The sequence below is a fragment of the Aythya ferina genome (genome assembly GCF_964211825.1).
Source record: "Aythya ferina genome assembly, chromosome: 3".
Classification (NCBI taxonomy): Eukaryota; Metazoa; Chordata; class Aves; order Anseriformes; family Anatidae; genus Aythya; species Aythya ferina.
The window spans coordinates 69,475,381-69,501,904 of NC_140298.1; the positions used below are offsets into that span (position 1 = coordinate 69,475,381).

At 40.0% G+C, this 26,524-nt stretch overlaps 1 protein-coding gene across 2 annotated transcripts in view; it reads right to left on the reverse strand.

The window, feature by feature from the left end:
* Nucleotides 1-4,178, reverse strand: part of HACE1 (HECT domain and ankyrin repeat containing E3 ubiquitin protein ligase 1) — a 49,049-nt gene extending 44,871 nt beyond the window's left edge. For both annotated transcript variants that reach the window (XM_084514210.1, XM_084514209.1), the window contains exons 1-2: nt 4,001-4,178; nt 951-1,005 (exon numbers count right to left, since the gene is read on the reverse strand). In XM_084514210.1, coding sequence (XP_084370336.1) covers nt 951-1,005; nt 4,001-4,076 — 131 coding nt within the window. In that variant the 5' untranslated portion in view covers nt 4,077-4,178. The remainder of the gene's footprint in view (nt 1-950; nt 1,006-4,000) is intronic.
* Nucleotides 4,179-26,524: the final 22,346 nt, after the last annotated feature.

A 26,524-nucleotide genomic window follows, 5' to 3' on the forward strand; every position in this document is an offset into this window, starting at 1 on the left:
TGCACATTAACACTTTTCCACTTCTGACTTGCACATAAAAAAAATGAACTGTGACGGGGCAGAAGCTTCAAATATGAACTACTTACCATTACACTGGATGGCCAAATCACGTCTTCGCAGACAGAAAACAAATGTAACACTAGCTTTGGTTTGAAAAATCCACAAACTCACATCTTCTTAACTCAACACAAGCATCCTATCCAGATATCTAGCAGATTTCCTAAACATAAAGTTCAGAAGGCAGACTTGTACACAAGATCACTATGATAATGTAGGAAGACTCATGATAATAGGCTAAGAAATTCAAATAAAACCCTTCAAGTCCTAACAATTAGTTAAGATAAAATATCTCAAAATAAGTCAGACTACAAGTGAACCAGTCATTCCAACCTCCAGCAATGAGCTGATCACATAATTTAAAGCCTATGCACACAGTATCAACACGGTATTATGCAGAACAAATGTTTATCCTGATTAGATAAGCAATTTACATTTTCAGCAGGAGGCACACTATCTGCTTGCCTACAAACCAGTGGCAATACCACTTCGCTGGCACTGCACAGCACCCAGGTTCCAAACACACTGAGGACAACCGAGTAAGAGAAAGAGCTGCTCATCTAAGGAATCGCAGAAGTATCACCCTCGTTGTCTACACGAGACTAACAGCTTTTACATCATCAAAAAACACACACCTGAATCTATAACCTAGTTATAAAACAATGCTTTTCTTATCCGAGCACAAATTCCTCTCTATGCATCTATAGAACAAATCCCAGTTCTAGTCTAAGGTGTAAAATAAAACAGGTTTCTCAGTTAAGGATACACAGTCGGCTACAGAAGGTATCTCAGTTCAGCAGCAGAACTCCTGAGAGTGCTCTAGTAGCTGCAGCAAACATGCTGTTTTCTATGATCTTAAAACAAAAAACTAGGAAATGTAAAGAATCTCTCACCTGTGCTGGTCAGCCATCACCATTGGCATTAGTGTATAGACAGCAGTTTCATTATCTGTAAAGAAATTAAATGGCTCCATTAAAATAAATCAACCTTTAAAGCAAAATAAATTCATCTAGTAACAATAATACACTTTTTGAAGTGTCCATTGTTCAATAGCTCATTCTTATTACATAGGTTAAAGGTACCTAAAGTTACTTTATAAAAAATACTCCATACTTAGAAGAGGTATGGAACGTGACTATAATACATGAAATTTTAACATGCTTCTCTCTTTTACAAAGTAATAATTACAGAATTTTCAATAGCGTGCTTTCCATCAATTAATTGCTAATTCTGTTAATTAAGTTAAAGTATTTAAGAAATGTGCATTAACCAAAATAGAACACAATTATTTTAAAAAGAAGGAAATTTCCTGTGTCCCAAGGTGACTAACAAACTCACAGGAATAACGACTGTGGAAAAGTAATTTCTTTAATCTAGGTTAGTCCACAATCATTCATATTTTTTGTCTCTCAACTTGAATACCTGAATATAATACATTTCATTTTCACCTGTAATCTGTTTCATAGTCCATGTTTGAATGCAATGAAAAAAGGCTTAGGACACAATCATACAGATCAGTGACAGAAACAGACTGAAATGAACAACACAGAATGATATTAGAAATTGAATGATACTGTTTCTGTCAGTATTACCACTTTACAAAGTGCACATTCTGTACAATTTCTGTACAGAGCTAATTAAAAGGGTTTGGGACTAAGGAGCTTTTGTGTCTATTTTTGGTAAATATTATCCCTATTCATAAGCAAACTCCTAGTGATTCAAAGTAAAGTACATCATACAAGGGAGAGAAAAAGCATCATATGCCTCATGAACTTAGAGATCGTTATTTAAGTTGTTTGCATCTCCAGTCACGAATACTGAAGGGCCTAAGACTTGCAACTTCAGGTGGCAAGGCCTAGGTTTCAGGCACTGAGCCTTGAAAGCAGAATCCACAACCCTGTGTCGAGCTCTTAAGTGCCCAGAGATTGTCTGCTGAAGGATAGTTAAGAAGAACGATGAACAAACAAATGCTATGTCATGTTGGCAAGGTTAGCTCAGTGTATTCACTGGCATCAGACTCCAGAGCTCTTCTCTGAAGAAAAAAAAAAAAAAAAAATCCTTGAAATTTCATCACCCAGAATCCCGCCCTGACAAGATGCACGTATTATTTTATTTCGTAACAGGCAGTGGCTTCAATCTGGCAGAGATCACAATCTCAAAGAAGTGTCTGCACCATCCATATAACAACTCCCTAATGGCTAGAGCACATGCAAAGGAAGCCAAATAACTAGATTTAGCACCTTCAGCACAAGCAAGTTCAAAGATACCTCTTCACTTCCTAAGAGAGCACTACAACTCTTAGCTTAAGGATGGAGAGCAGAGGTGGCATTCTCATCTTTCCAATTAAAGTTATTCAAAGAACCCTAATTGAAGCGGCCAGACACAGCACACGTGAAGCCACCAAACCACATGCCATACTAGACCAGGAGTGACATTTACTAAGCTGACCATGTCAGTACACATTTGGAGCAAAACACTATGTCCCAAACCCACTCTCACAAGAGTCGTTTCTCAAGAACCATTTGGGCAGGCCTGCACAAACCCAGGGAACAGGTCAAAAGAGAAGAGATCTAATAAGGTGTACACAGAGCCAGATTGCACTGAACATAGGTTTACTTGGAATGCAATTTGGACCTTTCATGCCTGAAATCCAGCTATCTCCTTATTTCAGTCCAGCCATGGTTTGTTTCATGTAGTTCCTACAGAATAAATAGAGAAGAAGTTCCTTCTGCACTACAAGGCAAGGGAATTATCTGTTTTGAAGGTCACAGGGCTTGCACTTGCACTGCCACAGACGTAATTACCTCTGAAGAGTAAGATAATAACGCCCAAGACAGGAAGAAAACTTACGAACCCAAATTCAGCATGAATTTGCCTGCACTGGTACAGAATTTAAAATAGTTTCAACTGGTGTAGGTTGTGCTAAGTATTATTTGTACTGCCATCATCAATTAGTTGAGCGGGTGCTACTATGTTATCCCTGGATGTCTGAACTTATGTTAACAATTTTCACTGCTGCTATTCAAGGATTTATGAGAAGCTGTAAAATCCATCCAAAACGTGTCTGTCATTCTGGGTTATGTATGAGTAACCACACAGCAGGCATCAAACCCGTCCTCAGTGGACAACGAGGGCAGGGCACAGCAGCCAGGCCAGGAAGTCTGAATGGGGAAAGCAGGGAGAAAACAGGGAATTATTCCTCCCTCTCCAACGCTGGAAATGAAAGCCGGCAGGCTCATCTGCAGGAACAAGTCCCCGAAGGAAGTTCCCCCAGCGTCAGGACATGACTCACAAGAACTGAACCTCTGCATTTCCCAGAGCTTTCGGCAGCCGGACACAGCTGGCAGGCTGACCCAGCTGTCCCAGCAGCCTGCAGATGTTTTTTTTGTTTGTTTGTTTTGTTTTTTTTTGTTTTTTTTTGTTTGTTTGTTTGTTTGTTTTTCTTTTGTTTTGTTTTGTTTTGTTTTTTTCCACGTCCACCCTGGTATGCGTGAGAAGTTTGGAGCCACAACAGCGGGGCTGTTACTGGTGGCAGCGACCTGGGGCAGATTTTCAGGCGAAACTCGGCGTCAGACAAAGAAGAGGAGAAGAGGTTTGCCATCGCCAGCCAGCCAGCACCTATCCCAGGACACAAATCCCGGCCGAAAGCCGAGGCCCGGTGCCACCGAGCAGCGGCTGCCCGGGACCCACGGCGCTGGGGGCGGGCAGCGGGGATAGGAAAAGGAGAAGGAAACGGGGAAACGGCCCCGGTTAGCTCAAAGCGAGACCTCCCCGGAGGGAGCCAGCTCCCGTCCTCCCGAGCCACGTCCCCGGGCTCAGCCCCGCGGGGCGCCCCCCGCCACAGCCGGGCTCCAGGCTGCGGTGCCCGGGCTGCGGGCAGCGAGAGGCGGCCGCTCCCTTCCCCTTCCCTTCCTCCTCCTCCTCCTCCTCCTCCTCCTCCTACCGTCCGGCAGCTCCACGGTGCGGGCGCGGCGCAGGGACCTGGTGAGGCGGTTGAGCTGCTCCATGGCTCTCTCCATCCTCGGAGCCGCCGCCGACAACCCCCCCCTGCCGCCGCCGCCGCCACCCCGCCGCCCTCAGCCCATGGCGGCGGTGCCGGTGCCGGCGCCCAGGCTGCCCGGGCCGCTGCCGGCCCCCGACCCTCTGCGCATGCGGGGCGGGCCGGGGCACGCAGGGAAATGGCGGCGCGGGGAGGGCCGAGGGGCTGAGGGGAGGGTGGAGGTGTGGTGGGATTCGTTAGCCCGCCTGGAGTAAACGCGGGGAAAGGGAGATCTAGGCGCTGTAAACTTAAAAATGATAACAATAATCGTCATTTAATGCTATCGATAACGTAGACCAAGACATCAGAAGCAATAAACAAGTGTGCATAAGTTACTGTGCCTTCCTTTTTAGTTTCAGTTGTCGCTGCCAGCTGCAACGACAGATGAACACCGGGTAAAACAAGTCCATGTAACTTCGGTCCCAGCAGAAGTGGCAGAACAAGCTGCTTGTGGGCACCGGAGCCTCCACAGGGAAACACCTGCAGCACGAGTCCGTCAGTAACAGGCGGTGGCATTTCATCACTGCACTTTATTACTTATTTCTGGCAGGACAATACCTGCTATCAAATGTGCAGAAGCATTAAAAGTTAAGTATTTCACCCTTACTAATGCTTCAGGTGTTATTTAATGTAATCTTGACAAACAAAGGAACTATGTGTTACGTGAAAATGCCATGACATACATTATCCTAAAAGGTGAGGTAATCACACCCCAGCAAGTTGTTATTAATGACTAACTTCCATATGCAAGGAAGTGTATGGGAATCCACAGGGATCTATCATCTGATTCTGTGTAATTTTTTTATTGTTTCATTCTGTACAGTGTTTCATTAAGATAATGGAGCAAAATACCTGTTACATGTTCCAATGACTCCACCATGATAAGTTGGCGAAAAAAATCTCTAGGCATTGAAAAAGGTTCAGAAGGGGTAGCAAAGACAGTCAGACATCAATTGGCTTCCATGTAATGATAACTGAGTTAGAACTCTGCTAGCTGGGAAAAAAAAAAAAAAAAAAAAAAAAAAAAAAAAAAAAAAAAAAAAAAAAAAAAAAAAAAAGCTGTGTCCTGTGGTAGTAAGATCCCATCTCAAACTAATGCGGTCATTCAACTCCAGTCTACTCTAAGAAATTATTAGATTATCAGTTCCTTTATCAGATTCATATTTCACAGATTTTTAAAAGGCAATTGGGATGTTAAATGTGCAGACAAGACTTATGAATTGAATACACCCTGATGATAAATGAAAGTTTGCACTTCATCAAAATCAGTCTTAGTTTACAGCTAGCAGATGAAAACAGGGTGGTTGTTTAAATTCTGAAGACAGCCTTCAACAAGAGGAAAAAAATAAATAAAACAAATCAAATGTAAGTTCAGATTTACTGATTGCTAACTTGCCAAATTATCTTAAAAAAAAAGATACAGTGGCACTGTCTGGTCTTCAAAAATCTTCTAGCTACCCAGATGACAGCTTGAACTCCTCTGGCAGGTGATAGCTGTTGAGGTATTCCATCTAAAAGTGAGAAAGTTAAGATTTTTGAGGGCATTTAGATGGAAAGACCTTAATCGTTGGCATTCGTTGGCTGCATTGGTCTAATAGTCTGCATATCAACCTTCAAGAGTCTTGCAAAGCCCATCTGGTTCTCAAGCTTTTTTTTATTGGTGACGGAAAGAGTATTTTTCAGTTTTAATTAGGAATGACAGTATTTGAATCTGTTGGTTTTACAACTCTGTAACATGAAAAAATGTTATTTCTACATAATATGAATACTGACATTGTAATTGTTCATGGTTTGAGATGATTTCTTTCTTCAGCTGTGAGTTGTACAAATATTTACATGTTTACTTTATTTTTGGCTTCTGGGGGGTGTCATTTTGTAGGTAACTTACTGGGTATCTCTACTTCAGTGACAGTTGCTTATTAGATGTGTTTCATCTTATCTCAGAAAAAAAAATGCTTTGGGGCTTTCTGCAGGGTTATTTATATCAAGTGCCAGTTTCTTGGCAATTAACACTGCCAATTTTCTCAGAACACTTGGGTGATGAAACTTGGGAGATGAAAACTGATTCAGTGGTGTAGGTACTAACCTGATGTTGATTCCTTTCACTTGCAAGACTTCCTGATTGAATTCATCTATGTTTACAAAATACAAAGGTAATGCTTACTTAAATGAAAGACAGTAAAACTCCAGCATTCAAGATTGTGAAAGCAGAAGATACAAGTTGCAGATCAGAGATAGGTGATACAGGCTATGAGGTATGTGACAGAGATTATGAGATACTAAAAAAAGTGAGTTAATGAAAAACAAATCCACCTCTGATGGAAGTGTCCCTGGATTTAAGACTTTAAGAACTTAGAAAAGAAAAAGAGTATAGTTCTATATTAAAGTAATATGTGAATTATACACAATATTAGCAGCGACTGCATAAGGAAAGTACAAGTAACAGTAGTGCAAATCTATCCAAAATGTAATAATAGGACTATCTGCTCTAGGCACACCAACTCTTATTTCAGAATTAAATATGAACTAAATATGAAGATTAAACTTAGGTTGTATTCTCCAATTAACTCACTTGCAGGCATTCATGATGCAGGATGCAGAGACTAAAAGCAGTATCAGTTTTAATTCTTAAGTGCAATGGGCATCTCTTGAAAGCCTGAATGTTTGAAGGAGAAAAGCGAGACAAAGTTCATTGTTCCATATACTGTTGTTTAATGTTTACTCAAATGTAATTAATAAATAAAGCTCAGACTTAAAAGGATTCTCTAATGCAGTGGAAAACTACAAGTTTTGTCTGGAAATATTATTGGATGGTCTGGTAATCGAGCCAAAACATCCTGGAGATGCTTCAGCTAGGGAATGTCACAACCACAGCAGTTCCCAATTATTACTGTAAAATCAGTACAGTCTCGGTTCTTTGAGAAGTGCTTACAGTGAGGCACAGGCAGCACTCAGGATGTGCTGCTATGTTCTAGGATATGTAATTTATAATCTATACCTCAGGGCTCACACTGACACCACATGGCACAGCAATTTCCCTAGTACAATTAGTTGTCCTAAAGTGCCCTGTGAACACAAAGGTGGCACTTCAACTTCAGTTCCCATTATTTTAATACCTGGACAATGTCTGCTAGAGATCTTTCATACATACACAGAGGCTCAAGAATTTATTTATTTATTTATTTCACCAACTCTACTCCCATTTTCTAATATATTCTCTATTTTTTGCTGCAAACTTCTTGTTATATTACCAGGATTCACACACACAAAGAGAGGCAAAAAACAGAAATCAGAACCAGGGACTGAAAATTGTGACATAACGTCCTGTGATTTAAGCAGAATCTCAGAAGCCAGGCATATCAGTATTGTTTTCTAGACAGTTTGAGAAGTATATCAACGTGTAAACATCCAGGAAAAAAATATAAAATATAGGAAAGAAGAAAGGAAAAGATGACTGCTCTAGAGATTACCAGGAAATGAATTAGCAGAAAAATGGTACATATATTGAATACCGTGGACATTTCTGGGTCAGCACAATCTGGTTCAGCAGAAAGGTTTTATTCCTTCTGAGAAGCTACAAAGAAGCAAGAAGAATGGCCAGTTATGTGTAATGGCCTGTCTGTGAGAAACAGCAAACAAGTCTAGGACACTTTCATGTGAAAAGAGTAGGCTAAAGTGGATGTGATAAAGATACACAGCATGGGGAAGGGGACTAGGAAATGAAGTTAACAGGCAACAAGCTTAAAACAAATGAACTGTGGAGACCAGTGTGTCAAGTGGATTCCAACAAAGATTAAGCAGTTCATGGAGTGCTGGGCCATCAGCAGATTTTTTGCATGATGGGTTTCGGTGCAATCTGACTCAGTCACTGAACTATGAATGGGAGAGGAAATCAAGTAAAGAATCACAATGTACACACCTTGCTCCATAAACTCCATCAGAGTACACGAGGGTTGGTAGGAGAACATATTCATCATCGTCGGACACAAGAAGCCACCATACTCACCATGGTCAGACACAAGAAGCCGGACAGAGCCATGGTCTTACATGGCATGAAGGTTCCCACCTGGGATAGCATGTGCTCTCACCCAGCATTTTTAAATCCGTGTGGGTGTTTTTCCTATCCTCCACAGACGAGCAAATGAGCCTATTGTTGTGTTCTAGAAACAATACTTTGTTCTTCCCTTGTTCATAGGGTTCAGGCACTTGGGTCTTTCTGCGCTTTCCTCCTTCTTCCCTTCCATGCCTGCATGCCATCGTTGCCAGGACAATATTCACCTGCGACACTCGTTCAGAGCAGTTTGTCTAAGTGAGGAGGCTTAGGTGTAAGATGAAAAATGATTCCTATGTCCACTTTTTAGAGCACAAAAACTAAATGCTTTTTAAAAATATTATGTGAGAAATGTGTTTTGCTGCAAATACTTCATGGAGTAGGGGAGCCCTTTCAACAAGTATGTTACCCCAGCTTGACTTTATCAAGTTTCTTCTGGCCAAGGAGAGAGAGAGATGATGGACCAAGCAATAGGATATAAAAGAGGTGTCATCACATTATTCATAGAATTGAAATCCATCCTATGTCACAGTCTACCTCTGCTGGTTCAAAATGGGTTATAATTGACCTTTTCTCTTTCTTATTTAATTGGTGTTAAAAAGGATCAAATACAGAATGGCTTCATGCTCAAGTGTTTCTTCGAAAAAGAATCACATGGGAGTTCTTTCTAAGTAAAATAAACAGTATAAGGCAATTTTACCCTCAGTCTTATTCTGTAGAGAAGTCAGCAACACCAATCATTCAGCTTTGCCAAAGGCTGCTGATGGTGTTAATAGAAACAAACAGTATCAACGTGCCATTAAACAGTGATGATGTAAGTCCAAAGCTTTTTCCTTTTATTCTGAGTTTCATAGAACTTCAGGTCTAAGGTCATTCTATGTTTAGAACTTTCTCTAATTTCTAGGTAAAGAATGAATTAAATGACCTCTTGAGGACCCTTCCCTTGTGCATGTGATTCTGGATATACCTCATTATAGAATGAGGACACGTGAACAACCGATGTTTTCCTTTGCTCATCATAGTAATTGAAGCAAGGAAACTCGAGAATATATATCCTTTCTAAATAAATCTTTTATCTTTATCTTATCTTTTGAGACCCTCAATGGGTTCAGTGACTTAAATACAGGGTCTTCTGCTACCTATTTAATGATACCTGCCATCCAGCTAGGTGACTTGGACCTCATCAGGGTAGGAAGAACAAGACCCTTTTCCCTGACTCATCAGGGAAGATCACAAGCCAAGCTACCCTGACTTTAATTTTGCTCCTGCATTTTTTTGTCTCTGTTTCATGTTTTCTTACACAAAATCATTCTACTTGCCAAGACACTCCCAAACTGATAGGACGTATTGCAGCTTTTAAGCCTTGCTCTTTCCACCACAGCAGGAAGAAGTATATCAGGAAAAGCATCTCCTGAAGTCTAACATCTCCTTTGGCTGACTATAAAAACTCAGGGAAGGAAAATCCAGAGCAAACCAGACAGTAGTAATGTGATCTCAGTGTTCAGCATCAGCGATCACAAATTTCAGTATCACTTTCAGAGGCTGTCTTAGACTCTAGATTCACCCAGCTGTTTTGAAGGGTGCATAAATGGCCTCAGGGTCTTCCTTTCCTTTCCTTTCCTTTCCTTTCCTTTCCTTTCCTTTCCTTTCCTTTCCTTTCCTTTCCTTTCCTTTCCTTTCCTTTCCTTTCCTTTCCTTTCCTTTCCTTTCCTTTCCTTTCCTTTCCTTTCCTTTCCTTTCCTTTCCTTTCCTTTCCTTTCCTTTCCTTTCCTTTCCTTTCCTTTCCTTTCCCTTCCTTTCCTTTCCCTTCCTTTCCTTTCCCTTCCTTTCCCTTCCTTTCCTTTTCCTTCCTTTCCTTTCCTTTCCTTTCCTTTCCTTTCCTTTCCTTTCCTTTCCTTTCCTTTCCTTTCCTTTCCTTTCCTTTCCTTTCCTTTCCTTTCCTTTCCTTTCCTTTCCTTTCCTTTCCTTTCCTTTCCTTTCCTTTCCTTTCCTTTCCTTTCCTTTCCTTTCCTTTCCTTTCCTTTCCTTTCCTTGTGAACTTCTTCAGTAGACCTCATCCCCCCAAATAAGACTCAACTCAGCCCTACAAGCTATTAGTGTGTCCTGGGAAATAACTAACTGAACAGTGTGCTTTGCCAGTGGTACTACTACTGTCCAGCCTGTATTGACTGCCATAGAAAGGTCAATTAGGAACCTCCGGGTGGTAATTAACTCCATCTGGTGTAGAAATTGGTGTTATACGAGGAAGAAGCACCTTCTGGGGGTGTCTGATTCTTTCTATAGTAAGCCTAGGTCTCAAAACCAGAACTATCAAGTAGCTGAAATTACTTGAAAGTAGTAATATTAGCTAAAAGTAGTTACACCATAACAGCTGTCATCAATAATGCTTCTGTATTTTATTAATTTCCTTGGTGTCAAGCAAGATACACCATTCCAAGGAAATTTTAAGGTTCCCAGCTTACTGAAAGCCTTCGAGTCATTTATTCACTGAATGCAGTCAGCAGAGTTCCCATCAATGCTGAGATAAGCAGGCACGAGCGTATCTATCGCATGCACTCACATATCTACGGATGCCATGTTCAGTCCTAAAAGCAGTTGGTGAAATTTGTCTTTCACAGCAAATGAAATCAAATCAATTATTACTCCCGTGAGAGAAGCAGTGTCCCTGAATTTTACAGGAAACTGACTGCCGGTAGTCTTCAGCATTCCCCGGGGAGAGCAGAGCCAGGCTATGTTCCTTTCCCAAAAGATAATAGCATCACAACAATTAAAGCTGTGGAGCTCACAGCATTTATTTTGCCAGGCTTTCTTCAGAGATTTTTTTTTTTTCTTTTCAGGATTTGGAGGATTACAAATTGTTGTCAGAAAGGGAATGCAAAACTAAATAAAAATAAAAACCTTCTGCTCTTTTGGTCTGTTTTTCCTCTGTACATTCTTGACACAGATATACCAAATTATTAAATCTCTAAGCTAGTTGGCCTACAGCATAGAAGAAAGAGAGAAATTGATATTTCTGTTTCTAAATCCCCAGACAAATCTGTGGCACTATGACTTCGGTGTGACTTCAGTGAACCTTGCATCTCATTTTTATTATATCTTGAATGTCACTGGATTGTTAGGTCCTCACAAAGAGACTTCTCTGGACAGTGCTAAGCCCTAATGTCCAATCCTAAACTGGACCTTTCTGGCATCTACCGGATACAAAAAATTAAAGTGTGAGTAAATGCATTTCAACTATATTATCTTTTCTCCTTTTACCAAAAAATATTAAAAAATATATATATATATAGAAGGAGAGCCTTCTAAAGTTCAGCTTCACTTCACCCTCTTTAATTATTGGCAAACTACGAGACAGGACTACTTGAGAGAAATGTCAGATCTCTTCAGAGAGAAAATATTATAAAATCTTTAAAATAAAATCTTTAAAAATAAGTAAAAGAGTAGGATAATTTTTTATTTTTTGTCTGGCACTCATACTGAAGAAGCAGATAGTGTGATTTGTCACATTTCATCAAGGAATAAACCAGAGGAATATGGTATTTTTAAAGGATACTCTGGATATGGAGGCATGATTGGATATGCTTCTCCCCTGCAGCTCCATTGGCCTTGGTTCACTTCAAGCTCTGCCAGCAGAGATGTTCTTGCCTGCTGTATTGCCGTATTGGGAGCCAGCACATCTGAATGTGGCTTGGAGCCACTTTCCCCAACAGCCATGTGCTCCCTGCAGGCTGTGCCACAGCCCGAGGTTGGAAACTGCCTGCATCTCCTACTAAAGACGAAGGGCTCACAGAATGATAGCTGAGGGCAGCTTAACTCAGAGACCTGCTCCTTCCTCATTCCTGCGGTGCTGCCAGGGAATATAAGACACTCATGGAAGCAAGTCCATAGGGGACTGAGGAAACCATCTCAGACCGCTCCAGACACAGAACCACACCTAACCCCAGTGGTGGAAGTGGTGACGAACCCATATGGACCTCTGGGAATCCCACTGCTGCATGTCTGTACGATACAAGAATTCATGCCACCACTTTTTAGTACATCTGGCTGTGTAAAACACTGCTACGGTTAGACTTACAGAAACTTAATTGGGATCTAATAGCTGTGTATCATGGGGTAGATAGGCTTTATAAATATAAATGAATATTTTTATATAAATGAATCCATATAAATGAATCATTGCTTTTCCAGATGCTTTTCTATCACAAAAATCTATCTTTAGCTTTCTTGCCAATAGTATTGAGAATAAGAAAATGGAGCATTGAGTTGTTTCACTTTTGTCTGTTACCTTGACGGGAAATCAATCATTTCATTTGCATATCCATCTTAAAAACAATCAATGCAGCCTTACTTTTTTGTTGTTGGGATTTATAAGAAAATAGTAATAATATGGATTTTGTCTACATTTTTATGTCCACTGCCAAATGAAGTGTGAATTTGGCTGTGTTCATGTTTGAGTTTTGAGCCTCACTGTTCGTGTTATAGGTGAAAAAGTGATAATAATAATGGTTGTAGTAATAGCAATAATAATAACATGTAGCATATTTTACAAAATAAGGTATATTATTTCTATATCTTCTCTTATTTTTGAGGAACATTGTCCTATGGAAAAATAAATAAATAAATAAATGGTTTTATATTTCACTTAATTGGATTTCTTAAACCCCTTTTAATATTTTTTTTTAATGGATTAACTAAGTTCCCCAACAATACTGAAAGCTATGGTCTAGAAAATCACAAATTGTGTATATTTTGACTGTGTTTCTTTTCATTTTACTGTAAAGAGATTCACTGAGGAGGGAGATTTCCTCAGAGAAGGTTCTGAAAGCACTGCAGTTGCTTTGGTTCTGCCAAGTGGCAAGTAAGTAGCTGCGGGTCAGGACAGCAGAGAAAACCCCACTCATTTTTTTCAGTTTTTATTTTATCTATCTGCACTCTTGAGCTATTGAATTCTTTCTATTTTTTTTTTCTGCTGTGCTATACAAACTTTACTAACCCCTGGTTTCTCTTTCTGTGCAAAATACAGCAAAAACAGACCTTTCCTAATTTGTTTTAATTCTATTTAGAACTATTTCTGTAATAACATGAGGTTAAAATGTTATTATTTATTTTCAATACCTACATGATTTATGCTGACTCTCAACAATGTCTCTAAACTAAAAGACCATCGATTACAGTTTCCTCAGCATCCATTTCTATTCTCTGTGGAGCAGTTATTTCTACTTGACTCCTACCTGCATTTCCTTAAGGCTGAGTTGCTGGAATTTCTCTGTAATAAAGTGTCCAGACTTAGAGATATGTTTTTAGCTCTCTCTCTTTGTCTAATACATCCATGCTCCTGGTCTGAAGCAACTCTGACAGTTCTGTTATATTTCTCCCTATTAATTTTTCAAAAGGAAGTTTTATTCTGCCTTGAAAAAAAAAATAAAATCAACAGTGCTCAAGGATCAGAGTGAACATACTTTGAACTATTTTTGTAATGCCATAGACCTTAACTTTGTGAGATCTTCACTGGGGATTGAAAAGATTACAACTACCTCTCATATTAAAAAACAGAATCATGTTTATTTTGGTAAAACACATCTTCTGCACAAAGCCTTTTTGAGCAGAAAATACCACGGGGTGAAGAAGACATAGGCACAACCCTTTGTTCTGCTAATCCTTGTGCTCCTCTCTCTATCAGCCTATGCGGAATCAGCGAAGAGCATATTTAAACAACTGCTTGGGCAATAAGTCTATAATTATTCTGTCCTTGTCTGTCAAACTTTGGTGATACTGTCCGTGTGACAGTCTTGCTGTCTGTCATGTCAAACGATCTGTTTTCCCTGCCACATCTTTGGTTAGTTGTGTTCTCATCTTTATTCTGTGCAGCTGCATCTGTCTACAGATGTGAGTTTTTCTTCCTCTAGATAATTATAGCAATTTCTTTATATTCTCTCATGTTTCTAGAACATGCATATTTGAAGCTCTGCAATAGTAATCATGACTTGAGGTCCTGCAATTAATGATCTCTATACTCAGCAGAGGTCACAATAAGGAAACCTGCAAGGTGAACACAGAAATGCTATATTGCATCCTGAACAACAACCTGAATATTTCAAATGAACAGGAAACTAACTGTATGGTTGGTTTTGCTACGAATTTAGAGCTTACACTGAGATTTTCATTATCTATCCCTATTTCAGGTCTTCGTCAACTGTAAAAAAAAATGCTTTCAGACTGACAGTATTTGCTGTCATTCTAGAATTAATTTTATTTTGAAGGACAGCAAAATCTATTCTATTCCCTTTTTCTCCTGAACAACTAATTTCCATCATGGAAATATATTAAAACTGGACTGATTTTACTTGTCATTCAATTCTGTCATGCAGAAAAGTTCAAAGAAATGCAATCTTTTTTTTTTTTCTTTTTTTTTTTTTTTTCTCAAGCAAATAAATGAATGAAATACTTATCAGAATACTCATCAGAAAACATTGGGTTGATCTTACTTAACACAGAAATAAATGAAGACAACTGATCTGTTTTCTCTCTGATACTTGCTGCTTGTGCTATGCAGGTGGACTCCCCTTGGTACCCCAAGCCTCCTGTAAGGTGTTGCTGCAGAAGCTGATGATGTCTGTGAATAAGCTAATAAAGTACTAATGGGAGGTTGTAAAGCTTTAGGTAAATGCCCAAATTTCTTTCCAGCTTTGTGTCAACATAGTGAAAGTTGCAAATGCCTGTCCAAGAAAATTCTATCTTTAAATTCAGTAGAGTATGAACATTTAGCCTTATATTACCAAGCCATCCCACAGTTTCAAAAAGTTCCAGCAATTATTCTACTGTCTGGACTGGAAATAATAGTATTTTGTGCTCTGAAATGGATTCTATTTTGCAGACATTGGCAGTGCATCTTTTACTCTAACACCACAATAAAATACACAACAAAACCTTAGGGAGGGAGTACCTCTGTGTCCCTGTCTTGACAAAATGTATAGAAAAGGCAGGGCTAACTACATACATTCTGCTGCTCCAGCTGGGCTCTCGTAGCTTTTAATTCCCAAAAGACAGAGAGCATCACTCAAGAGACTTCCAGGCTAAAGCCTGCTCCCTTGTTACCCTAGCCATTGGCCTTTAAATTTGTTTGGTGTACAAGGGTAGGATTTCTAAGAGTTTTAAAAACATTTGAGCTGTTAAATACCCACATGTTAAGAGAGACACGTGAAGGTGGTCTATGACCACGATGGTAGGAATGCTCTGGTATGTTGGCAAAACAAAAATATGGAGCAATGAAGGGAAATGGAAGTAAGTTCTGATACTAGCACTGCTTCTTTTCTCAGCTTGCTGTTGGGGATACTGAGTAATTCTCAGAATCGTGTAGCTAATGCACAGTCAGTGACAGAGAGCTATTTAAGTCAAGGGAGAAATTCTGTCTTTTGTAAGAAACTCTGAAGGCTGCATACCAAAAGCAACCACAAGATGTCAGCCTTAATGAATTACAGTAGGTTATCCTGATTGGCTCTGTCCTGATAAGTAACTAGATACGGAAAAACTGCATTTATCAGGTTGGAGATTTTGTGGAGAAAATAATCTAAGAATAATATTCCTAGTCGTACAAGCATTCAGAAAAAGATTGATCAGCTCCAAATACAGTCCCTATGCACGTTTGTTTCTAACAGAAAAATGCTGAGGGTTTAACCCTTCTGCTCACAGCGAGGACAGAGCAGGGGTTTGTCACTCCACACTTGCCCTGTTTTCACACTCTTTCCCTAAGCATCTGTTGTCAGAGCTGCCAGAGATATCAAACTAGATTGAATTCTGGCCTCATCCTCTGCAATTATGTTTATTCTCCTAATATTTTTGACCACATTCCCATCCTACAGTTCTGAATGCTTGTGAGACAATGAGAAAGTCACGGTGTCCCATTTCCAGTCCAGGTCTGGAGATGTTCAAGCGACAGATCCATCGATCGCTGTTCCTGGAAGGTTTTGCAATCTGCTCCCCCTTGCATCGCCTCTGTAAAGCTGCCTATGGAGTTGTGCTCTCCCATGCTTTTTTTGATGGATGCTCTACTTGCCTTTAGCTACTCACACAAGCAGTGTTCTTGTATTTGCTACCAATTGTTCACATTAGCCGGGTTTAGCATTAGCCACTGCCATCAGTTACAACCTCCTGCTGTTGTTCCTGCCGGCTGTTCGTGCTGTGCTGCTTTGCTCAGCTCTGTTCAGCCAGCAAAGCTGCTGACTGCTTCAGTGTCTGCCCAGCCCTTTCTTTCTGCAACCTGTACAGTCTTTCAGTTGTGCTTAAGAAGCTCAGGTGATACCCAGGATCTGCAACAGGCAAATTTCCTAGCAGTATCTCACCTATGCTTTGAAATAATAATAAGAATATATAAAATATATATATATATACCAAAAGATGCTTTGCCCTGGATCTGCTTTTGGTTCTTTCGTTGTGAGATGCAGTGACCAACTGCAGCACTGCTCCCTCAGCTGCCACAAATAGGTAAATAGGTTGTCCAGGACACAGTTACATGTCAACATCAGAGCTTAGCTGAAATACCCCAAGGCACCACAAAACTCACCAGGAGTTTAAGCCCTGAGCTTTAGCTCCATCACTGGCTCTCAGCTGGCTGCAGGCAGGTGGGTTGCAGGCTCCCATCTTGCAGGCTCCTCGTGCTCTCTGTTGTTCTCCCCTGTACCTCCCACCACCAATCTGATCAACCACAGTGCTGAGCCTGGCTGACTCTCCTTGTTCAGCTCTTTTACTAAAGTTACTTTGGCCTTAAAATGTAATTCCCCTGCTGGGTCTTCAGGTTTCATAACACATTGTTTGACAGTTGTCAGTCTCCCTTAGGGCATTTGCTTATGCTTTCTTAGGAGAACAAGCATCCTAAGATGCAGATAAAAGGTGCTGTGGCCTTGGTTCTGGGCTTTCTAAGGGTACAGAGCCAACAACAAGCAGAGACAGCACCCTGCAATGGCTTGATACTGCCCACACCAGGAACAGCCAAACACAGAACATGTTCTGGGGTATTCAGGCTTGTTGTAACAATATCCTTTACTCTTACTAATCCCTTGCAAATAGCAAAATTAAAAAGGTAAATCATAGAATCACAGAATCACAGACTATGCTGAGTTGGAAGGGACCCCCGAGGATCATTGAGTCCAAACCACTGGCTCCACACATGACTACTCAAATTATCCTTGTAATTTGTCTGGAAGCCATCTCCTTTTTGTTAGAAAATCAGTTCCCTTCTGTGTACTTCCTACTCTGAAAAGCAACTAGACATATTGACCACTGCTGCTGTCACCGGGGATATAGAATCATAGACTCAGGAGTTAGCATACATCGATTTAGTACTCATCAATTATTTTGTAATGGGCACCACTGGAGAAATACAAAATGTCAGCAAGACAACGAAATAGCAGAACTTATCTAAAAATATATCTGACACAGGTACTTTCTGCAGAAAACCAATGCTTCCAACATAAAGATTCAGATTATCAGACCTGTCAGTTCATTGTATTTGGATTTTTCAACATTTCTAAAGGCATTCTATTAGAATTTGCCCTTTAAAGAGCTTGTTTGCAGCACAGAATTGCTTGCTGTAGATAACCTGGTTCTCACGCCAGAAGCTCCTCGAGCGCTTGGTTTCTTGGGTACCTTTACATTAGTCAGTACAATACGAGCTCAAGTTTCGTGGAAGACAGCTAATAGTTACTGGATTCCATTAAGAAGAGTTTTCTTTCCTTGTCTGCTGCTTAAGTGGCTTCAGCATGACTCACTTGTTCACCTGTTCTCAGTATGTGATTTTCTAGCCTTAACATTTTAAGACAAAATTATAGATCAATGTTTCCCTCAACATCAGTTTTAACCATTGACAGTGACGATGACGGATGGTGTGTACCTTCCCCCCATTGTCAAGACTCTAATTCACAGTCCATTTCCTGCCCTGCATTCCTAAGCGTACCCATCGCATTCCTTATCTTCCTGCTTGACTACTTTATTTTTATTTTAAAAACATGCCTTCTCGCATCCACTGCCCTCATTCTCCTCTGCATCATCTTCTAGTACCACTTCAGATCTTCATAGTATGCATTTACAGGCAGAAAACAAACAAATCAAAGTCCAGTAAGACATGCACACTTACCAGTTTTCTGTTTCTGACTCATTTTCTTCCACGCACTAGAGTGTTTCCCAGAGATCTGGATGTGGACTATTAGTGTGCCGTCAAGAGCTTGTCAAGGGACCTGGGAAGATGTATACTTAAGATATGGGTACTCTTTACCAAGGCCACAGAAGGACGGGAATCCTGGCGTGAACCTGGCTTCAGCCTTCAAACAATCGTGAAATGCTGTTTTTCCCAGAATTCTTTCTTTGTTCTCCTGTACTGCATTAAATCCAATTTTGGATTTTGAAACTTTCAGACCTCTTGCCATCTTCATCACCCACTGCTTTGTCCCTGAATCTGGACACGTGACAAAGCTCCTGTGGCCCATTGCCTCCTCGAAGTAGTGGATCGGGGGACAAGGGTCCTGCTGGGATGCAGATCTGCAGCAGGGGAGTCCACTTGTCCTGCTAGCTGCTCCACAGCCTTGGGGCCTCCCTTGTCCTCCTGGCCAGACACAGCTGGTCAAGGGGCCTTGCAGCTGCACCTGGGGCATGGGATCGGGGAGCCAGAATAAGGGTGTGGGTTAGCTTGGGGACATCCTGGATACGTGATCATTTGGTGCTACAGCACGGGAACACAGGACAGGGGTAGGCTGGGTGAGAATCGTTTTTAAAGGATAATTTGATAGAGCTAGATTTGAGAGGAAAGATCATTCATTCTCTATTACTTTATAAACACCTAACAAACCTTAAGCACTAGAACACAAGCAATAATAATAATAAATGGCAACTTCATTATTCATTATGTATTTTTTTCTTAAAATATGTATTATTCAGAGGGGTTTATTTTGGGGCATATGCCAAAGAATTTAACTTTATCACGGAAAACAATTTCATAAATGAAGAGTTAATCATCCAAAAAAAGTATGGTTGGGAAAAATAGCTGTATGGAATATGCAGTCTTGTCACCCATGCTTATATCACAATCTCATGAACTTCCTCAGAGCAAGAAGGGTCTGTGGGTCATGGGAAGGGAGGAAGGGGTGTGCAGGACGAAAAGCAGAATGTTTTGCATCACTCTGAACTATTATTTTAGGCCGTTAGTCTTTTCCCTGGGCTGTTTGGGGCCACCTAGGAAAAATCCCATTGAGATGAATGGTCTACACTTGGAAAAAAAGCCTCCCTATTTATAGGTCAGCTCTGCTGAAGACAATGGGTGTATAAAAAGATTAAACCATGGAAAATGAAGCTATGATAAAAGCAGCTCTGGTAAAATGCTAGGAGACCATAGCCATGGGCAAAAGGTAGCAAACAGCCACTGCCAATTTGGCAATGTTTTCTCATATTTTCATTATATGTAACTTGAGTTACAGAGGCAAGGAAAAGCAATGCTCCCCAGCAAGGAGCAGCACAGCCAGCCCCAGCCATGGGGCGAGGGCACAGGAATACAGTGGGCAGCAGCAGCAGTGGCTGTGGGGAGATGCATGCTACGCAGGAGCAGAATGTATTTAGTGTGTTGTCTGGAGGTCAGGAGCCTGCTGAACTGTCACGGGAAAACTTGCTGAGACAACCTAGCACCCACAGGCTGTGCCTGGCTTCTGCCTCCCACCCGCAGTCCCCATGCAACTTTTACAGCTGGCACAGCTGAAATAAGGCTGGACCAGAATACAGCATGCCAGATCTCATGTTCACCATAGTACTGACACAGAAAAACATGGAATATGACAGACCTATGACAGAGCGCTGGGATGTTTTCAGTTCTTGTAATGACCTTATTTCCGAGTGTACATAAAAGCAGACAGTAGCTATTTTAATCTGAAACTTTGATATTTGTAGCATAACTAAATAATAAAGCCTCAAAACTACCATCTAAACATATTCATTTACAAAGGTACATGGAGCCATATAGACACAAGATAAAGATGTTATCCTTTTGCCTCTGTCCTTAAAACAAAAAATTCCCTCAATAAAACTGGAACAGAAGTTGAATAATACTTTTTGTCAGTTTTCTATTTATAGCAAAGGCATCATAAATGAGCAGAGTATTACTCGTTGTGAGTAAGGGAATCAGAATCCAACTATAAATGAATAACTATTTACATATAAATTATGTAAATGTACACACTTATGTAAATATGTGAATACAGACTTGGGGAGATATCTGTCCCTATACCATGTAATATTTCTAAATGGATATGTATGTTAAATATTTTTAATATATTATTAAGCAAAATCTGATTTTTGGATATGCTAACTCTGAAGGACTTGTATACTGCAATGGTTTAATGTCAGTATCTAATCCTGATTATTACCTAGTCTTAAATCAGAGAAAATCCTCCCCTCCTCTCTGCTATCACCTGATCTTGATTCCTGGATTACCTTATAAATACCTAGTTGCTCATGAACATGAATCATCCTCTTTAAATATATACTTCATATAAATAGGACATATCTTTCATTTTCTCAATCTTTAGCATTGTTCCCATGCTATTATGTCTCTAGGTAAACACTTGGAATCATCCAATTTCTGAACGCTTTTCCCCTGTTCCAAACACAGCACACAACCACGAGGAAGCAACAGCACAGAATCACAGAATATCCCCAGTTGGAAGGGACCCACAATGGTCATTGGACCACCCAAAAATGAGACCCTTTGTCTGAGAGCATTGTCCAAATGCTTCTTCAACTCCAGCAGGCTCAGTGCTGTGACCACTGCCCTGGGGAGCCTGTCCCAGTGCCCAACCACCTCTGGGTGCAGACCCTTTCCCTAGCCCCCAGCCTGACCCTCCCCTGTCCCAGCTCCATGCCTTTCCCTCGGGTCCTGTCGCTGTCCCCAGAGAGCAGAGCTCAGCGCCTGCCCCTCCGCTCCCCTCGTGAGGGAGCTGCAGGCCACCATGAGAAGGTGAGAAAGAATATAGAACAGAGATTTGTAAAGTCAGGAATAGCAGTGGAAAGGTGTACACAAAGTGATGATGGACATCAAGTGCATCCAGGCAGCAAACTGAACAAAAGGAAGGATTATTTCATACAGCATATAGGAAACTGGAACTAATTGCCACAGGACATTGTGGTAGTCCAGAGCATAGATGGGTTCAAAAAGGAGCTAGAGAAATTCCTTGAAAAAAATTACTCCAAGACAGTTAAATACAAAGTTGTGGATACAATTCTAGCCCTAAAATGTCCATGGATAAGACCAGGGAAAGTTCCTGGGAGCAGTATCACTATATCCTTTTACATGCTGCAATGAACCATCCTGGTCATTGCTTGAGATTCGGTTATTCAGTTGGATGGACTTTATGTTTAAATCAGTGAGATCATTTTTATTTTCTGTTCTCCAACAGAGTTAACACTGTTAATTACTGCCAGACCATAATTTGCATTGCCTATTATATAAGGACTTGCCACTGGCTGTTTCATAAACTTTCAGTCTGTTTTAATGTGTGTTAATTAATGCAAATGTATGTTAATTAATTACAAATTATAGTGTAAATGCTATTTACATACTTGTCCCATGACTCAAAGATTTGCTCTTTAAACATGGTTAATCAAAAATGCATGTGTCCAGTCTATGATATAATCATCTTGGTTAATTAACGTTCATTAACTAGAGCTTAAACACAAATGAAATTCCATGTTGTCCTTCTCCAAAAGAAAACTGCTTTGGATCTTTGACTCATTTAAACTACGAGATAATTTTGAGCAAAGATGGTAGCACCCCATCAGACACTAGCCTGCCCGATATCCAAGATATGCAACAGGTATTCACCTGGTAGGTATTATAAATGCTGGGGACAGTCTTAAAATGAAGAGAGTAAAGCTTCCATGCCTGTTAAAGGGATGTGTCATCATTACCATAGCTCAGAGCTGGATTAACTTTGGACATATAAAAATAGCTTCAGAGGCTGTGTAAGGTGAGTTTTGACTTTGGAGATTAGTGTTGCATGGGAAGAAAAGGTATTCTAAAAAAGTCCCTACTTACAACCATGTCTCAGGAATTAATAGTTCTTCAATCAAGCTACATAAACTGATGAATCACTTTAGTAACCGCACTGAAAAGGCTTCATTTTACGTAGATCTGTACCCTATTTCTGCTAGACAGTGAAATTAGATGATTAATAAGTGAGTTACAGAAGAATGAGCACCAATGCAGCAAGTTCTGGGCAGAGTTGCACAAACATTTTTTATTTAATAATGATCCATCTATACTTTCACGACAGACCTATAAGTTGGGCAATAAGAACAAGTCTGTCCTATTTCTTTCCGTCTGTTCATCACACATATTTTTTTTCTTCCTTCAAAACTTAGCAGAGTTACAGAGTCTGACAAGAAAAGCACTACTCTATCTAAAAATACAGATGTACAAATGAAGGTTTTTTTATTTTGTTTTGCTTTGTTTTGTTTGTTTGTTTTGTTAGTTGTTGTTTTGTTGTTGTTGTTGTTGTTTCTCTGTAACCACCTAAGAAATTGGCCAATGAGCTTGTGCAGATTTGCACTTTTAAGTATTTTCCCCTCAGTAGGATACAAGTTTTAAGTTTTTGAAGCTCTAGGTAATAAGACATTACAGTTACAGAAAGGTCTACACCAGTAGTCAGTCAGCTAGTTTTCATTTCATCAACTCGCTTTTGAACAAATCTGTCCCATTACTGAGTCCTCAGCCCACAGTGGAATAGCCTGGTATGTGTGCACAGAGTTGTTATAAGGTGTTTTAGTGCAAAATACCTTGGTGGAAAAAGTAATCTCCAGGTTAAAGAGAACCACACAGAATTGTAGGGGTTGGAATGGAATTGTAGGGGTTGGAAGGGCGCTAAAAAAAAAGAGGAGGGAGAAAAAGAGATAAATGTACATAAACGGAAAAGAGTAAATGAAATTGAAAATGTACGTAAGAAAATGAAAATGAGAAAATGAAATGAGAAAATGAAAATGTACATAAATGAAAAAGAGATAAATCTACATAAATGTAGATCTATGAGGTTTTTGTTTCCAGATACGACACAAACTTGTTTCTAGAAAGTTATACTGGAAATAAGTCCTTCAGTTTATTCTGGTTTTGAGTTCATTTTAATCTTAGTATCTTAAATAAGCATATTAGCAAAACATATATCTCCCAAACTAAATGCCCACAGGCACTGAGGGCAATGCCATTTTCAGTGAGGTGGAAATACTGGCTAATTCAGAGATGGGTGAAAACAACTGAACTGGCAGCATTGCCTGAGAGGACAACTACCATAGAGTTACAGAGAGCAGCAGGATGAGCACTGAGTCTTGAGAACATATAGACCTCCAAGCACATCGTCTTGACATCCTAAAGGCATTAAGCTTTCAATTCTCTTGCATCTTCCTTCAGCTTGCATTGTTTTCTCATCTCTTTGTGATCCATGATGCATAAATCAGTAGCCAGCCCTAAATGCTTGTGTGTACATGAGTCTGCAGGTGGTGTGTGCAACAGCACAAACGAATCTTCTTAACTGTGTTGCCAGGGAAGAGCTCTCTGTGAACAATGTTTCATATCCTCTTCATATCTCAAAGACCAAAGTAAGAAGCCCTCCAGGTGGTATATTGTACATGTACAAGTTTCTGAGATGAGAAGGAAAATCACAGATGAGCTGAGGAAAAAAACTGATCCTAGATTTTGTACTTGTTATATGTTTCTCAGTACCTTCCCACATAAGTTTATATAACTAACAGGTCATAGTGCAGACATAATAATACAGTGTTTTCTTGTTGTTGTTTTGTTGTTGTTGTTTTTGTTTTTGCTTTACTGTTTGATTGTTACGGGCTTACTTTCAGCCAGGTCCATTAATGTTTCACTGGCAACTGCACAAGCACAGACACTGGTATAATGCAGGTAAAGACGTAAGTAGAAATCTTAGTTTTGTTCATGTGAATTTGAAAGTGACCTTCCACATCTATCTACCTATCTATATTACCAGTAAATTTCACCAAATCTCCAACTTCCTCCTATAAATTAAAAAAATCATGAGGAGGAGTTTTTTTGTTTGTTTCTGATGAAAAAGATCTGATGACCAACTTCTAGAGTATGCAAAAATATGAGACTACAGAAGGGGCAAGAAAGTAATTTGACAGCTATGAAATGTATTACTGCTCACCAGTTCCTTTCTTGTAGAAATTAACAAATTGGTGGCTGAAAAACCTAATTCCTGTAATATCTTACTGATAAATGAAAAAGTTATCAGACAACAACTGAACAAAAAATTCTTCAGTGCTCTCTTTGGAGAAAATAAAAATTGAAATTAGCATTGATCGGTGTCAAAAACAATGGAAAGATTTCTTTAAAAGAGAGGGGTTGGCAGCATTTCCTACTACAGACCATCCTCTTCTCCAGGTATCTCTTCTATCTCTGTATCTCTTTGACATAGAAAGTTTTGTCTCCAGACCTCTCTTACTTCAACTGGAGCTGTGAATTGTCCAGCACTTTACTCCATGAAAGTTTCCTTCTAAGTACTTGGGTGTCTTTCATACAGAAAGCAAATGTTTGCCCCAACCTTACTTCCTTCCCTGTTGTGGTGGGATTTCTGCTAGACTTGTCCTAGTTAGGTGGAATTTTGGGAAGAACAAGAACTGACTAGTACCCATTACGTATTTTGCATGTTCCTTGTATGATGGCCTGCCAGTTGTTTTTTTCAAAGAACGGACTTATTTGGCAATACAGGTGAAAAGTGGTAGAAGCAGTGTCAAATTTCATTTAACAAAAAACACAAGTAGAAAAGGGCTAGAAGATTGTTTGGTTTCTTCAAAGTAGAAGAAAGGCTCTTCACTTCCCTTGCCAAGTCTTGGGGTGGAGGTATTGGAGGGCTGAGACAACAGCAGCATTGTTTGGTGGAGTCCCTGGAGGGAAGGGACAATTAGCTTTACGCCAAATTTGGAGGATGTCAGGAGCACTGTGAGGTGGGGGAGGAAAGAGGAATGAGAAAGCAGCTTCATTTCAAAGAGCCTGATTTGCATCCAGTCTACTTTCTTCTGCATCAACAGGAGCACTCATGCAGGAGAGCGCAGGTGACAGGACTGCCGGCGCTGAGAGGGCAGTACTCTCAGATCTCCAGTGCCGACCCACATGCTGCTCCCCACTGAACCCAATTTGTGGTGATGAATTCGTTTGTTGGGAGGATGTCAGCTCCTGTCTCAGGTCAGGCTATACATTGGCCATTTGTTAAAATTAATAATAATAATAAAAAAACTATTTGTAATTCTTCCATGCTGCTCCTCACACTCAGTAGGAGCAACTACTGCAAAGTCATTACATTACTCTTTTTCAGATAGGTCTCTTACGCTGCTTCCAAAATGTCTGCAAAAAATATGACAACAATTAGATTACCAGTGTGCTGTGATCACTCCCATCTCATCTCTTGATACCTTCCTAGCAATCTTCATTCTTTACACTAGGATTGTAAACTCTTTCCTCAATATAATGTGTTTTTGTTTGTTTGTTTGTTTTTTCTGTATTTGCATGAACCCTTACATAAATAGTTGTGATATTTAGATGTCTGGGTGAAAGCAAGCAAGCAAGCAAAAAAAATTCAGCATGGTCTCACATAATCTAATACACCTATACTCTGCCTGCTCCACTCACTGTTTAAGATCTAGATCCCATTGAGTAAACAAAAGTTGCAGAAGACTTGTGAGTCTGCAGTCCAGCTTTCATGAAAAGAGCCTGAAGGATGAATACGTGCAATAGGATGTAGGCTGGGTTGAAAATCTCTGCTGTTTTTTAACACTTTTTTTTGACCCTAGAGATAATGAAGGGATAAAGTCTTTATCTCCTCCTTTCCTTATTTTTGCTATTTTCCCCTTCATAATTACTGACTGATTAGTTAAATAAAGAAAAAAAAAAGTCCTTTTTTCTTCAGACTTCCAGCTGTGTTGGCGTTATCTGTTATTTAGATGTTCCCAGGTCTGATGTAGCACAATAGGATGGCTCTGCAGAGCTGTAGGAGACATGTCTCCCCTTATTAAGTTTCAGTTTATGGTTGAATGGCAGAGGAATTTATAAGCAGAGTTAGATATACAGACCTAGGAAGGGCTATAATGAAGGGTAGAAGTGTTCTGTATCGGTATCTATTAAGGAGTTACAAAAAATACTCCTTGTTGTGGTTGTTTTCCATTTAATTTTACTCTGAGGATTTCACTATTAGCTGTTAAGTGGAATACACAGCGGGTCCTCAAATGTGAGTATGTGAATCCCAGCATTTGTCGTCTATATTAAGAAAACTGCATGCTGAGGGAGACAGCTCTCTAGGCTGCCTTGACTCTTCCTCAGATTGGCAGCTATT